The following is a 16,300-nucleotide window of genomic DNA, read 5'->3' on the forward strand; positions in this document are numbered from 1 at the left end:
CTCAAGTTGCCTGACACCAAAAGAGGGAATATGCTACTTGCTTGCTCATCCTGATGGCTTATTGCTTGCAGTGTTAATTTCGTTGACGAATGATTTTCGTCATAGTTTTCGTCAACGAACCTTTTTTTCATGACGAAAACGAGACGATGACTAAATAAAAACTACAAAAAAACTACATTTAGCGTATGTGGAGGGGCGGGACAAGCCGATTAGCCATCCAATCAGTACTAATCTTTTGCAGTACCGCGTTAAGAGCACACTCGCACAAGTTTAATCTAAACCCGGGAAGACCAGACTAGCCTGTGAACTTTCTTTACTCATGGAACTAGGTTAACTCCACAATGTCAACAGGGAGAAAGAGGAGAGTCGATATATGGACACATTTCTCATTTGATGTCGTGAAAAACAAGACGATGTGTAAACCATGTGGGGCGATCTAGGGTAAAAACACAACACATCTGAAACATCTGGCACTGCTGGCAGTATAATGGCAACATAATGTCACAGCTGCTTTTATGGTACCCAGTTTTATAAAGAATGTAATATGCAATTTGTTATGAACAATGCATATATTTTTCAGGCAGAGCAGGCTTACTGGTCATTAATATTTTGTTATTGTTATGCTCAATAAGCAAGGTCAGTTAAATAAAGATGTTTGAAATAAGTTAAATCTGTTTTTGTGTGTATTGCACATTCAAACATTAATAATATTCCATAACTGGTTAAAAATGTTTCATTTTGTGTAAGTGTATATAATGACAAATAATTTAAGGGAACTGATGAAAAAGCATTTACATTTTACACCCTTTATATTTATTTTAGGGCGGCATGGTGGCTAAGTGGGTTGCGCTGTTGCCTCACAGCAAGAAGGTCCTGGGTTCGAACCTCAGGTGGGGCGGTCCGGGTCCTTTCTGTGTGGAGTTTGCATGTTCTCCCCGTGTCTGCGTGAGTTTCCTCCGGGTGCTCCGGTTTCCTCCCACAGTCCAAAGACGTGCAAGTGAGGTGAATTGAAGATACTAAATTTGTCCATGACTGTGTTCGATATAAACTTGTGTAATGAATAACTACCGTTCCTGTCATGAATGTAACCAATGTGTAAAAACATGACGTTAAAATCCTAATAAACAAACAAACATGTATTTTAGTCGACTGAATCGACTGTACGTAGATTTAGTCGACTATATTCTTATGATAATTAGTCGACTAAAACTAGACTAAAACTAAAACAATTCAGATGACTAAATTATGACTAAAACTAAATTACATTTTAGTCAAAAGACTATGACTAAAACTAAATCAAAATTTGCTGTCAAAATTAACACTGATTGCTTGAGTCATCTCTGTAGCTTCTGGCTGTAAAGACACATTAGGCGTGTTCGGTACTTTGGTACTTTTAGTTATCTGGTTCGGTGCAGGTAACTCTGTGACTGGTTTTATCCTGCCTTTGGATGTAGAGGTTTGCATTCCACTGATCCACTCAGCATCTTGAATTGAAACTAATCTGGAAAATTAGGGGGGTCAATGGGTAATTAAACAGCAAGTTAGGGTAGAAGCAGGACAAAAGACTGGACTAATTACCCTAATTAAATTAAGAAATTGTGTGTGTAGGTTGGTGGGTGTTAAAGGTGTTCTTATTTGCCTCTAATTAAACATATGCTTTCAGACAATCAGGGTGTGCATTGTGTGGATTGTATGGAATCATTAATGTCCATTGTTAAACTTGGCTTGCCAACTTTGTAGAAAAAAATGAGACAGTTTTTTGAATTTCATATTCATCAACACACACACACATTATACAGTATATACTGTGTATATACATATATATATATATGCACGACCAGGCATAACATTATGACCACTGACAGGTGAAGTGAATAACACTGATTATCTCTTAATCACGGCACCTGTTAGTGGGTGGGATATATTAGGCAGCAAGTGAACATTTTATCCTCAAAGTTGATGTGTTAGAAGCAGGAAAAATGTCAGAGCATCTCCAAAACTGCAGCTCTTGTGGGGTGTTCCCAGTGTGCAGTGGTCAGTATCTATCAAAAGTGGTCCAAGGAGGGAACAGTGGTAAACCAGCGACAGGGTCATGGGCGGCCAAGGCTCACTGATGCACGTGGGAGCGAAGGCTGGCCCATGTGGTCCGACCCAACAGACGAGCTACTGTAGCTCAAATTGCTGAAGAAGTTAATGCTGGTTCTGATACACAGTGCATCGCAGTTTGTTGCGTATGGGGCAGCATAGCCGCAGACCAGTCAGGGTGCCCATGCTGACCCCTGTCCACCGCTGAGGGCACATGAGCATCAGAACTGGACCACGGACAGTATGAAAAATGCTAATAAAACACACTTTCTTAAGGCTTCATAAGGCTTTTTTTTGCATACTAAAGTTTTAAGTAGTAATAGTGATTGTAACTCTGTACAGTATTGTAGTGTTTGACGAAGGTTTACTAAAGTAATTCCTTGCCCATGTGGTTGTATCAGCTATTGCTGATTGATGGTTCTTGATGCAGTGTCGTCTGAGGGATCAGAGATCACGGATGCTCAGCCTAGACTTGCGTTCTTGCCCTTTATGCACTGAAATTCCACCAGATTCCTTTAATTGTGTAATGATATTATGCACTGTAGAGAGAGAATGTGCAAATCCCTTGCAATCTTTCAATAAAGAACATTGTTTTTAAACCTTTCAAATTGTTCTCATGCATTTGTTGACAAAATGGAGCTCCTTTGCTCTTCTATCTACTACTTCTATCTACTACTTCTACTTCTACTATACCTGCTTCAGATCATATCATTGTTTATCCCAGTTTTTATGAGAATGTGTTGCAGGTCTAAATAACCAGACAAAATGTGAACTATCTTGAGTTCCTGCTGTCTGCAATGAAATAAAAGTCAATGTAAATGCTTTTTTTTTTTTTTTTTTTTGCATTTTCCATACTGTTCCAACTAATTTCTAATTTAGAGATGTACATACCTGGCAGGTGTATGTTATAAAGTGCTCAAGTGTGTGGTCAATGGAAATTCTTTGGGTTTAAATGTTTCTTTTGTTATAATTTCTCATAATGCTGTTGGCATCTAGCTAAGAGAGTGTGGCAGCAAGCAGCCAGTATGCCAGTGACTTCGATGCCTTCCTGAGATTACAAACATTGCTAAAACAGCATTTCTGTGTTACAGGGTGACAGATTCATATGACGTAATTTTAAAAATTGCAAATAAAAAAGGGGAAAAAAAGATGATAAAAAGGGCAGTACGTTGGTGCAGCTTGTAAAGTCGGTGCTGCAGAACAACATAGTTCCTGAGGTCCTTGGTTCCTGTCCACTTTTGGTTAATGTCTTTGTATTTGTTCCATCTCGTACCCATTAGGGGTTTCTTTGGGTGCCTCATGCTACACTGTATTGTAAAATATTCATTATTGTAAATATGCCTTGTATAACTTGTACAACTGCTTTGTTTGCCAACTGTTTCCAGCAGATGCAACAGTTTGGTGGTGCACATAGTAACCTCACTTTATGTTAAGCAAAATCATAGACAAATGTAATTGTATTTTTTATAATTAGACTTTCTGTTAAAAGTATTTAGGTTCTGCTGAGAAGTGTCTATTTTTAATACACTGTGTGACCTGCTAGTCACTACTTTCTGTCACTTCAAATATTACATTTTTATTTAAATTAACACGTCATTGTTGTAGCAGTTTGTATTAAAAGCACGTTCTGATTTAATCATTAGAGTGAGGTCAGAGTCACTGCAGTATATTTTTTATAGTTTTGCTATTATTACACAGTCTGTCATGATATTTTAAAAATAGGCTGAGGCTGCTAGAATATATGGCAACATTCATATGCAAACACTGTTTCTGAAAGTGACATGGTTTGTTAGTTACTTGTCATCGCTGTTATAAGAAGTTTTAGTAAATAAATACTTTTGAATGTTAACACGTCTACACTTTTAGAGTGGGCATTTATCTAATACTTTAATAAAGTAAAAACGTTCATTTTTAGTTGCATTTTCTGATGATTTTTTAAATGCATTGTTTAAAATGTATAACTTCTTGTCTGCTTTAGATATTTGAAGACTGAAGAAGCAGATGAATTTTTTGTCTTTGCTTAACAAAGAAGTCTGTATGTGTCAGTGAGATTCAATACTAGTGCTAGTTGATTTATTCAGGCTGTATATAAAATCTCATCCTGTCCTTTAGTAAAAATATTTTGTTCTTATTTTGCCAGGATTTATTTTAGGAGTAAAAAATAAGTATGAAAAGTAAAACTTAAGGGTCTAAATTGACACCTATAAAAGTCTGTGTGCAGTAGTGTTTTTCTTTTATTTCTACTGATTCTCGCTGATTAATTAATATGGGATGTTCTCTTATCAGAGTCAGGAAGGTTCCTTATTTGGGCAGGTCAGCCTGACAAAGTAATCGTTATTGAGCCTTAACGTTTTGTATACTCCCCTTGTTCCAAGGGTAAATAAAACCTTTCTTCACTAAATGCCTAAAATAAAGCAGCTTTGTTAAATTTCATTTTGCTTGTAGAAGCATTCTATCATACATCACTCTAGGGAAAGAAATCCAATTTTATGTTGAAAAAAAGATTATTTAGAGTTTTTTTCTCTGCTTTTAACCATAATGCGTCTTGTTTGACCCTCAAGACAACAGAGAGAACAGGCGGACAACCACAACATGCAAAATGCTTGTACAAGTCATGCACCTTGCTAATCATATTCATACAAACTATGATTAATTCTGGACTGGTAAACTACAATTTTAGATGGTAGCATCAATATGCATTCTTATTTGTAATCTGATACTATTTAATGAATATCCAATATACACTGATATCTAATCCATCTTTTTCGCCTGTCTGCTATAAAGTCAAGGTTGGCTCCAAACTGTCCTCCCAGCTGTGTCAATAGGATGGCATAAAGCCAGTGGTCAGACTTCATGACACCTTCATGAGTTCCAAACATTAGCATATGATCATTGGGAAAGGTGATTTTGATAGTCGGTGAGTGTCGGCTGTAATTAGAGCACTGATGATGATCAGTGGGGAGGAATGCAGAATGTGCATATAGCAGCAGGGACGAGGGCAGCTGGTGTGCTGAGGCTGCTGTTTCCTTCAAGTGAAGGTTGGTGGAGCAGAGGAGGTGAACTAGAGCATCACCCTTCCAACAAAAATGCTATACCTCTTTACAATATGCTGCAGTAAAGCTTTTATTCTTGTCTTTTTGTAGCCTGATTATCATGGTTCTTTGCCAGACATGGCACGTTGCCCCTTTGTAATTAATTATAATTTCTAACTATATAAGTCTAGAGCTATATTCACAGATGGTGAGCTGCCAATTTTTAACAAAAAACATCAGTCAATAGATACGCAGAGATGGGTACTCACATTTAAAGCCTATTTAGATTACCCAAATTACCTGCGTTTATTTAATATTTATGAGGTCACCAGGAACACTAAATTGCCGAAAGTATGTGGACACTGTGAGCTTTTTAGACATCCCATTCCAAAACTATAGGCATTAATAAAGAGTTTACCATTGATGTTCCAATTTATTTCAAAGGGGTTTAGTGGTTAGTTGGGGTCAGGTCTCTTTGCAGGACACTGGAGTTCTTCCACATCCAGTTTATCAAAGAATGTCTTTTTGGACCTCACTGTGTTCATAAGAGCATAGTCATGCTGGTACAGAAAACACTGGGGCGCCCAGGTGGTGCAGCAGGATATTTCGCTAGCACACCAGCACCGAGTTTCTGAACTCCTCGGTTCGAAACTCGGTGTTGCCATCTGGTGGGCATAATTGGCAGTGCCTGCAACAGATACTAATTGGCAATTGTATCTGCAGGGTGGGGGCCGGACTATGTGTGGGTGGGTGGGATCTTCATACGCTGTGTAAGGATCCTGATTGGTGGAAGAGACGCCTGTGCAGAATGCAGGGGCGAGAAGAGGGGGACTGTGCACATGTCAGAAGAGGCAAGTACAGCAACGTGCTTTCCTCGGATGCAATCGAGTAGCCCTCAGCAGCGGAAGACAAATTGACTGTGCTAAATCGGGAGGAAAATGGGGAGAAAATGCATTTAAAAAAAAGAAAACACTATTCCGCAAACATTTGACACAAATGTATTTTTTAATTATTATTTTTATTATTTTTTATACACATTAGCAATAGATGTTTCTGAATCACCTGATTTCAGTAATTACAAGGGTTGTTCACATATTTTTGGCCATATGTTTATTTATACAGTATTTTATTTTAGTGAGGGTGCTGTTGGTAAAACTGTTTATTTTAACAGATTGTAGCAAAATAAATAAGTTCTAATAAAAAGGCACTGATTACGTATTTATATCAAGAACATTTAAATAGTGGTATCTCTGTTTTATAAAGAAATTGTATTTTTATTAGGGAGTTGTATGATATGGAGCTACAGCATACATCTGGTGTACACCTGAGCTAGTAGTGCATAACTGATAGGGATTACAGGAACTAGACATCCCTGCCTTCCAACAATGGGTGGCTTGTAGCATCACCAGGGCTTAACCAGTAAGCTCTGGACAATGGTCAAGCTTTTTTGTTTTGCACCAATTGATTGTTATTATTATTATTACTAGTAGTAGTAGTAGTAGTAGTAGTATTACTATTCCGGCATGTAATTATATAAGAATAGTGTTTCTCCAGAACATCATGTTTTCTGTTTCGGGTCTTCAGGCCTCCTATTGGCTTGTTTATTGTTCCACTATTTGTATTCATTCATCTTGTTGCTGGCCATACTCTTCCTTTTTTACCTTTAACTTCTTCAGGCATAACTGATTTGGTTCTTCACCACTCAATACCCTTTTTAACATTCATGTAAAGTGCCTTAAAGTTTTAAAAAGTATAATTTAGCACTATTTTTAGATTTACTGTAGTATTGAATTATACGCATAGCTAGGCTTTAAAATTAATTTGTCACAAAATGTGAACTATACCTTTCAATAAAGAGCTATTTTCCATTTAGCACTGGCAAAGACTGTTTCTTTGGAAATAATGAAAACTGCTTACTCTGCAGCATCTTTGTACTGAGATTTGGAGACAGTTATATTACTTTGTTATATTACTTCTTTAATGTGAAAATGCTTGGTAGCAGTGTTTATGGACTGTTTCAATTTTTTTATTAGTTCACAAAGTGAGAATGAAATGAGACAGTGGGTTGTGTTCCGCCTGCAGCCCTTACCTCTTTGTAGAGCATTAAGGTACTAACTGAAAAGCAATATTACATGCCTTCTAATAAATACTTCACTTATTTTACTGATTCCTGATTTATACAATTCCATAGACATATGTGGCTAAAAACATTTGAGTTGATTAACATAAAAAAAATTTCATTTACCACTGTATCATCATTAACCTGGTGATGGCCATGCTTAATTAAAACTTAATCTTTATCATAATTTTCAAATATGTATATATACACTGATCAGCCATAACATTAAAACTACCTCCTTGTTTCTACACTCACTGTCCATTTTATCAGCTCCACTTACCATATAGGAGCACTTTGTAGTTCTACAATTACTGACTGTAGTCCATCTGTTTCTCTGCATGCTTTGTTAGCCCCCTTTAATGCTGGTCTTCAATAGTCAGGACTCTCCCAGGGCCACCACAGAGCAGGTGTTATTTGGGTGGTGGGTCATTCTCAGCACTGCAGTGACACTGACATGGTGGTGGTGTGTTAGTGTGTGTTGTGCTGGTATGAGTGGATAAGACAGAAATGCTGATGGAGATTTTTTGGCTTAAATTCCTTCACATTAATGTGGAAAACAAATATCAAATTTTTAAAAAGTCAGCACATTAAAAATGTCAGCACAGCCATTAAAAAAGTGTGTCAAGTGGTAATTAGTCACAAAGCACAGACTTAAATTTGGTCCCAACTGCATTAACATTTAATAGTGGGTCAAGCACAACAGGCACATACACATCCAGTTAGAGAAGCCTGGACAAGCATCAAGCACTGGCTCCTGCCTGCCTTCTTTCTCTTCTCTCCTCTGCCCTTGACAGAACTTTTTGAAAGACTGTGATGATTTCGTTAAGAGTACAGCACAGCTGGGTATGATTATGATAGTTATTACATTGTTGGTAGCTTTAAAGGGAGAATCAGGTGGGTTAGGTCTTTGTTCTTTCTTTGGGTGGAATGTGGTCGATGTTGGTATTCTATTCAGTGATTTATCATTGTTAAACTGCATTACATTAAAACAATTACATTAGTAGTGGTGTTTGTGGTGAGATTAAAAAAGCAATTACAAACTGCAGACATGAGACGAATCTGCACTACTCCATCCAATCAATCAGCAGAAAGCCTGGAACATTTTTACTCGGTATCTTCTTCCCAACCTTTATGCATAGAATTCATTTACACATTTTATTAAACATGTCAGCAAATTACTCCCTGTAATGTAACAGTCTTTTTAATCACATTGGATTCATGTTTATTTGTACTTAAGTAACTAAATGTGAGTAACTGTAGTTTATTAGTACTAAACACTTTCACTATATTGAACTATACTGAGTTCTGTCATTAAGTATTTGACTTGGTGTTTTACTCACATCTATTGCTAACAGGTGTATTCAATGATAGTTTCAGATGAATTAATTGCTACAACTTTGTGGTAGCAGTTTACGAAAGGCCCTTTGCACGTCCAGCATGACTCTGCCCCTGTACACAAAGCAAGGCAAAATCATAAAGACATGATTTAATGTGTTTAGTGTGAAGGAATTCCAGTGGCCTACAAACAGCTGGAACACTAATTGCAAGCCAGGCTTTTTTGTCCAAATGCTGTTTTGACTAAATGAGCACAAAATGTTTCGACATGCATGCTGTCAAAAGTTTTAAAACATGTCAAGTCAAGTCAAATTTATTTGTATAGCGCTAGCCTATTGAGCAAGCCTAGTGCAACAGTGGCAAGGAAAAACTCCCTATAAATTACAGGAAGAAACCTTGAGAGGAACCAGACTCATCCTCTTTTGGTGGCCTGGAGGATACTTTAAATAAATAGGATTAACACAAATCATACACACACACAATTAAATTGAACTGAAAGTTATAACTAGCAAAAACAAAACAAAACAATTGGAGCTCTTCATTATTCAGTCCAGTCTGTAATAAAGTCTGTTTTTGGTGCAAACACACCAGGTTTCTGTCCCATCTAGCAGGAGCAGCACTGTTGGCACTGCAGTCTCGACTTGCAGTCTTTACTAAACAGGGGCAGGCCGTAGCCTAGTGGTTAAGGTACTGGACTAGTAATCAGAAGGATGCTGGTTCAAGCCCCACCACTGCCATGTTGCTGCTGATGGGCCCTTAACCCTCAATTGCTCAGACTGTATACTGTAACTGTACTGTAAGTCGCTTTGGATGAAAGCGTCTGCTAAATGCTGTAAATGTAAATGTAATGTAGGTTTCCGTCAGAACCACCTCGGGGTAAAACATGGGCATTAATATGGATGCCCTTTTTGCCTAAAATCAAAGCTTCCCCAAAAAATGGAGGCTTTTAGCCAAACAAAAGAGGGGCTTACTCCATATTAATTCCCATGTTTGAAATTATATATCCAACAAGCTTACGGTCAGGTGACCACATACTTTTGGACATGTATCTATGCACTCTTTTTGAATTAGCTATTTTGTTCTACTGTATCATATTTTGACATTTATTTAAGCACTTCAGACTAGGTTGGATCATTTCTTATTTGCATGTTCTCTCTTAGATCTATTTTTTATGCTTACAGCTAATTAGGCCGTTTAGTACTGATTAACAACATGTAGTATGTTAGTTGACTTTTGTTTGTCACATCTTATTTATTTTTTATTTTTGTCAAATGTATATTACTTAGCAACATTAGCCTTGTCATTCCAATGCAAAACTAAATAAGCTAAATCTGTACAATGGGCTTTTTGGTAAAGTATATTTGTCAAAACAGTAAAAGGAAATAGTACATTAAGTTAATGAGACTTAACTCTTCTGTTTCTTCTCTTCTTTTCTGTCGCATTTATCTTAGGTTTTAATTCCCCATGTTTCACGTACCAGTAAATTAAGGTGCTCTGCTCATCCCTGACTTCTGAAGAGTATGTAGTCACAGCCTGAGCTGTGATTTATTATTTAGGTTATTGGTTTCTGAAGTGGGTTTTTTGATCCCTGGAGTGTAATTTATCTGTCCAGTTTTATTGTCCTACATTTTTTAAATGAATGGTTTCTGTCATTTGTAATGGTATGCAACCATAAAGCCCCTTGTTGATGATGCACAGAAACACTGCTGTTTTTAATTAGAGGGAGTCCACGTGTGCCTTTTCTAAAATCTTCCACTTTCATGGCAGCTAGGACAAATATCAAACATAATGGATTACCTTAAATTTATTCTCATGTAGTCTGACCACAAGATGATATCAGTACTTTAGCACCTACTCTATATGTCTTGCTGTTCTTATTAATTAGCATTTTAATTATAATTAACCACAGCTGTGTCTCAAATTATTCATTTTCAGATGAATTCTGAACTTGTATTCCTTCTGAGCAGGCTTTAGAATGATTTGGTTGATTGTATAGTTAATATGGCTTGGTTTGGACAAGGGAGGGATTTGCTATTGACAGTTTTTAAAACAGAAGCATGCACATCTCTCACCATCTCAAATAACTGTTCAATGAAGGTATGTGAAGGGTGGGAATAGAGATTCAACTTGCCTTGGTTGTGTCTCATTGGACATGAAGGAGGCAAGTCATGATCACAATTATTAATGGTTTTAATGGGTTCAATACAGACATCATAGTAAATGTCTATAAAAGTAAATGTCAAGTCACAACTAGTCAGAGTTATTGTGTACCAGGAAGCAAAAGTCAAACACTGGGAGATCCACAGAACAGTATCACAGGCAAAGGGGAGAAACAAGATACTGAATTTAATGAAGTCTCGATAGTGCACGGTAAGTTTCTACACTACTTTGCACAGAACAAAGGGTATAAATACATTCAGTAATCAGAAGGTGATGTGGAACAGGTCTTAACAATAAACAAGGGACAAATCACAATAACGGGGTGACAGGGCATAGAAAATAGACAATAAAGCAATACTAGAGGGAAGATTGGGGAGGATGTTACAGCCTGCTATGAGGAGAGGATTTTATCTGAGGTCAAAAAAACTTTAACATGCTATACTATTTAGGATCTCAAAAGTACAATGCCGGGTATTTTAGAATACCTTAAAAATGTAATATAAGAATGCCGCTCAGGTGGCGCAGCGGTAAAGTACGCTAGCACACCAGAGTTGGGGTTTTGAATACATCGTATCGAATCTCAGCTCTGCCTTCCGACTGGGCTGGGCGGCTGCATGAACAACGATTGGCTGTTGTTCAGGGTTAGGGGTAAAAAGTCGGATCATAGGTCCTCATAACTGGTGCAACTGCAGCCTCTGCTGGCTGACTGATGCCGCCTGCACAGGGCTGAGGAATAATGCTGATGGGGGGTGTGGCCCTCACTACACGGTGCTCGTCGGTGTATAAACTTGACTTGTGCAGGTGAAAAATGCAGTCTGTACTGACTGTACGTGCCGGAGGGGGCGCATGTCAGTTGAGAGGCGTCCTCAGTCAGCGGTGAAGGGTCGAATCGGTATAGAGGATGCTTCAGGGTAATTGGACACGACTAGATTAGGGGAGAAAAATTGGGGGAAAAGTGGGAAAAAATATTTAAAAAAAATTTATTATGAGGTTTGGGACACAGCAACTGCTTTGAGACTACGTGTTAAATAGTATGATCATTATTTCTCTATAGTGAAGTTTTTCTTGTTAGAAGTTATATTATTTTATTGTCTGAGTAACTGTTAATAAACAGTTATTTTCCTATATGCATACATTTTTTTTTTTTTATTTATCAGATTATGTAATACTGCTTAAATACTCTGCTCTCTTCTAAGTCAACGTGGTTGAGTTAACACATAGGAATTGTTTTGTTAGCATGAATTTTAGCCAACTGCATTAAACTACTTTGTAATCTTGTTAGATGGATACCATATTTTGATGTTTTTCTAGCTGTAAAAACACATGTATCAATTCATCTGTTAATTATCAATTATGTGTGTCAGAGAATGACATTTCTTTCCTGTGTAAGGAAATTATAAGACATATAGCCATAGCTTGTAATATATACACTGATCAGCCATAACATTAAAACCACCTCCTTGTTTCTACACCCACTGTCCATTTTTATCAGCTCCACTTACCATATAGAAGCACTTTGTAGTTCTACAATTACTGACTGTAGTCCATCTGTTTCTCTGCATGCTTTGTTAGCCCCCTTTCATGCTGTTCTTCAATAGTCAGGACTCCCAGGACCACTACAGAGCAGGTATTATTTGGGTGGTGGATCATTCTCAGCACTGCAGTGACACTGACATGGTGGTGGTGTGTTAGTGAGTGTTGTGCTGGTATGAGTGGATAAGACACAGCAATTCTGATGGAGTTTTTGAAAACCTCACTGTCACTGCTGGACTGAGAATAGTCCACTAACCAAAACCATTCAGCCAACAGCACCCCATAGGCAGCGTCCTGTGACCACTGATGAAGCTCTAGAAGAACACTCTGACCTTACATCTACAAAGTGGACCAACTGGATAGGAGTGTCTAATAGAGTGAACAGCGAGTAGACACGGTATTTAAAAACTCCAGCAGCGCTGCTGTGTCTGATCCACTCATACCAGCACAACACACACTAACACACCACCACCATGTCAGTGTCACTGCAGTGCTGAGAATCATCCACCACCTAAATAATACCTACTCTGTGGTGGTCATGTGGGGGTCCTGACCATTGAAGAACAGGGTAAAAGCAGGATAAAAAAGTGTAGAAAAACAGATGGACTACAGTCAGTAATTGTAGAACTACAAAGTGCTTATATATAGTAAGTGGAGCTGATAAAATGGACAATGAGTTTAGAAACAAGGAGGTGGTTTTAATGTTATGGTAGATCATATATAATGTATATATAATGTACAGTGTATCACAAAAGTGAGTACACCCCTCACATTTCTGCAAATATTTCATTAGATCTTTTCATGGGACAACACTATAGACATGAAACTTGGATATAACTTAGAGTAGTCAGTGTACAACTTGTATAGCAGTGTAGATTTACTGTCTTCTGAAAATAACTCAACACACAGCCATTAATGTCTAAATGGCTGGCAACATAAGTGAGTACACCCCACAGTGAACATGTCCAAATTGTGCCCAAAGTGTCAATATTTTGTGTGACCACCATTATTATCCAGCACTGCCTTAACCCTCCTGGGCATGGAATTCACCAGAGCTGCACAGGTTGCTACTGGAATCCTCTTCCACTCCTCCATGATGACATCACGGAGCTGGTGGATGTTAGACACCTTGAACTCCTCCACCTTCCACTTGAGGATGCGCCACAGGTGCTCAATTGGGTTTAGTCCATCACCTTTACCTTCAGCTTCCTCAGCAAGGCAGTTGTCATCTTGGAGGTTGTGTTTGGGGTCATTATCCTGTTGGAAAACTGCCATGAGGCCCAGTTTTCGAAGGGAGGGGATCATGCTCTGTTTCAGAATGTCACAGTACATATTGGAATTCATGTTTCCCTCAATGAACTGCAGCTCCCCAGTGCCAGCAACACTCATGCAGCCCAAGACCATGATGCTACCACCACCATGCTTGACTGTAGGCAAGATACAGTTGTCTTGGTACTTCTCACCAGGGCGCCGCCACACATGCTGGACACCATCTGAGCCAAACAAGTTTATCTTGGTCTCGTCAGACCACAGGGCATTCCAGTAATCCATGTTCTTGGACTGCTTGTCTTCAGCAAACTGTTTGCGGGCTTTCTTGTGCGTCAGCTTCCTTCTGGGATGACGACCATGCAGACCGAGTTGATGTAGTGTGCGGCGTATGGTCTGAGCACTGACAAGCTGACCTCCCACGTCTTCAACCTCTGCAGCAATGCTGGCAGCACTCATGTGTCTATTTTTTAAAGCCAACCTCTGGATATGACGCCGAACACGTGGACTCAACTTCTTTGGTCGACCCTGGCGAAGCCTGTTCCGAGTGGAACCTGTCCTGGAAAACCGCTGTATGACCTTGGCCACCATGCTGTAGCTCAGTTTCAGGGTGTTAGCAATCTTCTTATAGCCCAGGATATCTTTGTGGAGAGCAACAATTCTATTTCTCACATCCTCAGAGAGTTCTTTGCCATGAGGTGCCATGTTGAATATCCAGTGGCCAGTATGAGAGAATTGTACCCAAAACACCAAATTTAACAGCCCTGCTCCCCATTTACACCTGGGACCTTGACACATGACACCAGGGAGGGACAACGACACATTTGGGCACAATTTGGACATGTTCACTGTGGGGTGTACTCACTTATGTTGCCAGCTATTTAGACATTAATGGCTGTGTGTTGAGTTATTTTCAGAAGACAGTAAATCTACACTGCTATACAAGCTGTACACTGACTACTCTAAGTTATATCCAAGTTTCATGTCTATAGTGTTGTCCCATGAAAAGATCTAATGAAATATTTGCAGAAATGTGAGGGGTGTACTCACTTTTGTGATACACTGTATATATATATATAATGTATATATATATAAAATAGTGACTGCTCATCTAAGTAGATGTTTTTGGCTTGTATCTCTGGAGGAGTTTTGAGACGTTACAGCAGTCTTTTACTGCAGCCAGGTATGTGACTGACCCCCTGTGTGTGCAGGCCCTCTCAGCCAGCCGCAGCACTCGACCTGGAAGTGATCTCCCAGCAGGTGGAGGACGAGGGCCAGTGCATGGCTCCGGTGCAGCTGGTTAGCTTCACTTACAGAGATCTTCCTCTGGCTGCTCTGGATATATCACTGGCTGGCTCTCAGCTCATCTCCAACCTGGATGAAGAGGAAAATAGAGAAGGGTATGTGAATCTATTCATCCTCCCATTACAAAGTCATACACAGACATATTAGTGATATATGCAGACTGATGCTACTATACCCTAATGGTATGTGATCGTTATAAAACATTATGTAATGACAGCATCGATTTTCTTACCCTCTGTTAAGCTCACTGAATTGCTTTACTGATGTAGGTAATACATTACCAAAGTCACTTTGTGTAATCAGTATTCAAACCTTTTTATGTAAGCTTTATACATTTGTCAAACTGCTGCTTGTATTAATGCCACTTCCACTGACACTATGAAATAGAAGCATACACTCTGTATGTCCAAAAATATGTGGACACCTGACCATAAGATTGTTGAACATCCCATGCTAAAACATGTGCATTTACATAAAGATGGCCCCTACTGTGTGGCTATAAAAATAAATCTCTTTTCTTCTGGGAAGGCATTCCATGAAATGCTGGAGTGCATCTGTGGGACATTGTCAGCCACTGATGTTTGCCAAGAAGGCCTGGCTTTAATCAATGTTTCAGTTAATTCCAAAGGATGAGGTCAGGGTCATCACCATGCTAAACAGGCTAAACACCTGAACCTAATAATCAGGATGTGTTATTTACATACCCTTGTCCATATTGCATAAACATAACACAAACCATGACAAATCATCTCAAACAACTAATATTCTTAGCAGTCGTTGACTGTGTAATGATTTGGTTGTGTGAACTCAATAGGTAATTCACATTTGGGGCAAAAAAGTGTTTGCTTTATCAGTAGGAACTACCAAGTTCAAACTCCATCTATGCCATAACAAACCATTGCTGAGAGTCCATAAAAGGAAAATTGCCAATGTCCTGTAAGTATAAGAAGGTACTTGTTGTTCTGTATCTGTAAATATCTGTATTTCAAAGAAACACTAGCCAGTCTCAGGGGTCTGTGGAAAGGGACAGTTTGACCCCTTCTTCAAGCTTATAAATCTGCTAAAAGACAACATAAGCGGCTGGTTGAAAAAAGACAGGACTTCCCCCACCAGTGAAATTGCATTTTCTTTGATTTATTATTTTGTTCTCAAACCTTAAAGCTTTGCAGAAGAAAATCAAGGAGTGCTGATCTTTTGGACTGCTAAGTGCTGCGGGTGTACCAAAGTTCTACAATTAAAGTGAATCCTTAAATGATTAAACTGTTCACTCAGATTTGTAATTCTGTGATTTGAAATAAAAAAACAATGTATTTATGTAAGGGGGGGGGGGGAGTAAAAGGGAGATAAAAGCATTTTTATGCTATTGTATGTACACTTTAATTTAAATCAAGTCTGCCTACCATTGGCACTTTCCTTGCACCTAAAGAGAGTAGTCAGGTTTGTGTGTGGACGTTTGGTACATTCT

At 38.7% G+C, this 16,300-nt stretch overlaps 1 protein-coding gene across 1 annotated transcript in view; it reads left to right on the forward strand.

The window, feature by feature from the left end:
• tmem266 (transmembrane protein 266) overlaps window positions 1-16,300 on the forward strand; it is a 79,316-nt gene that overhangs the window by 6,665 nt on the left and 56,351 nt on the right. The window contains exon 2 of the mRNA XM_063002282.1: window positions 14,742-14,930. Within this exon, the coding sequence (XP_062858352.1) occupies window positions 14,742-14,930 (189 nt within the window). The remainder of the gene's footprint in view (window positions 1-14,741; window positions 14,931-16,300) is intronic.

This window comes from Trichomycterus rosablanca, chromosome 1, assembly GCF_030014385.1.
Source record: "Trichomycterus rosablanca isolate fTriRos1 chromosome 1, fTriRos1.hap1, whole genome shotgun sequence".
In the NCBI taxonomy this organism is placed as follows: domain Eukaryota; kingdom Metazoa; phylum Chordata; class Actinopteri; order Siluriformes; family Trichomycteridae; genus Trichomycterus; species Trichomycterus rosablanca.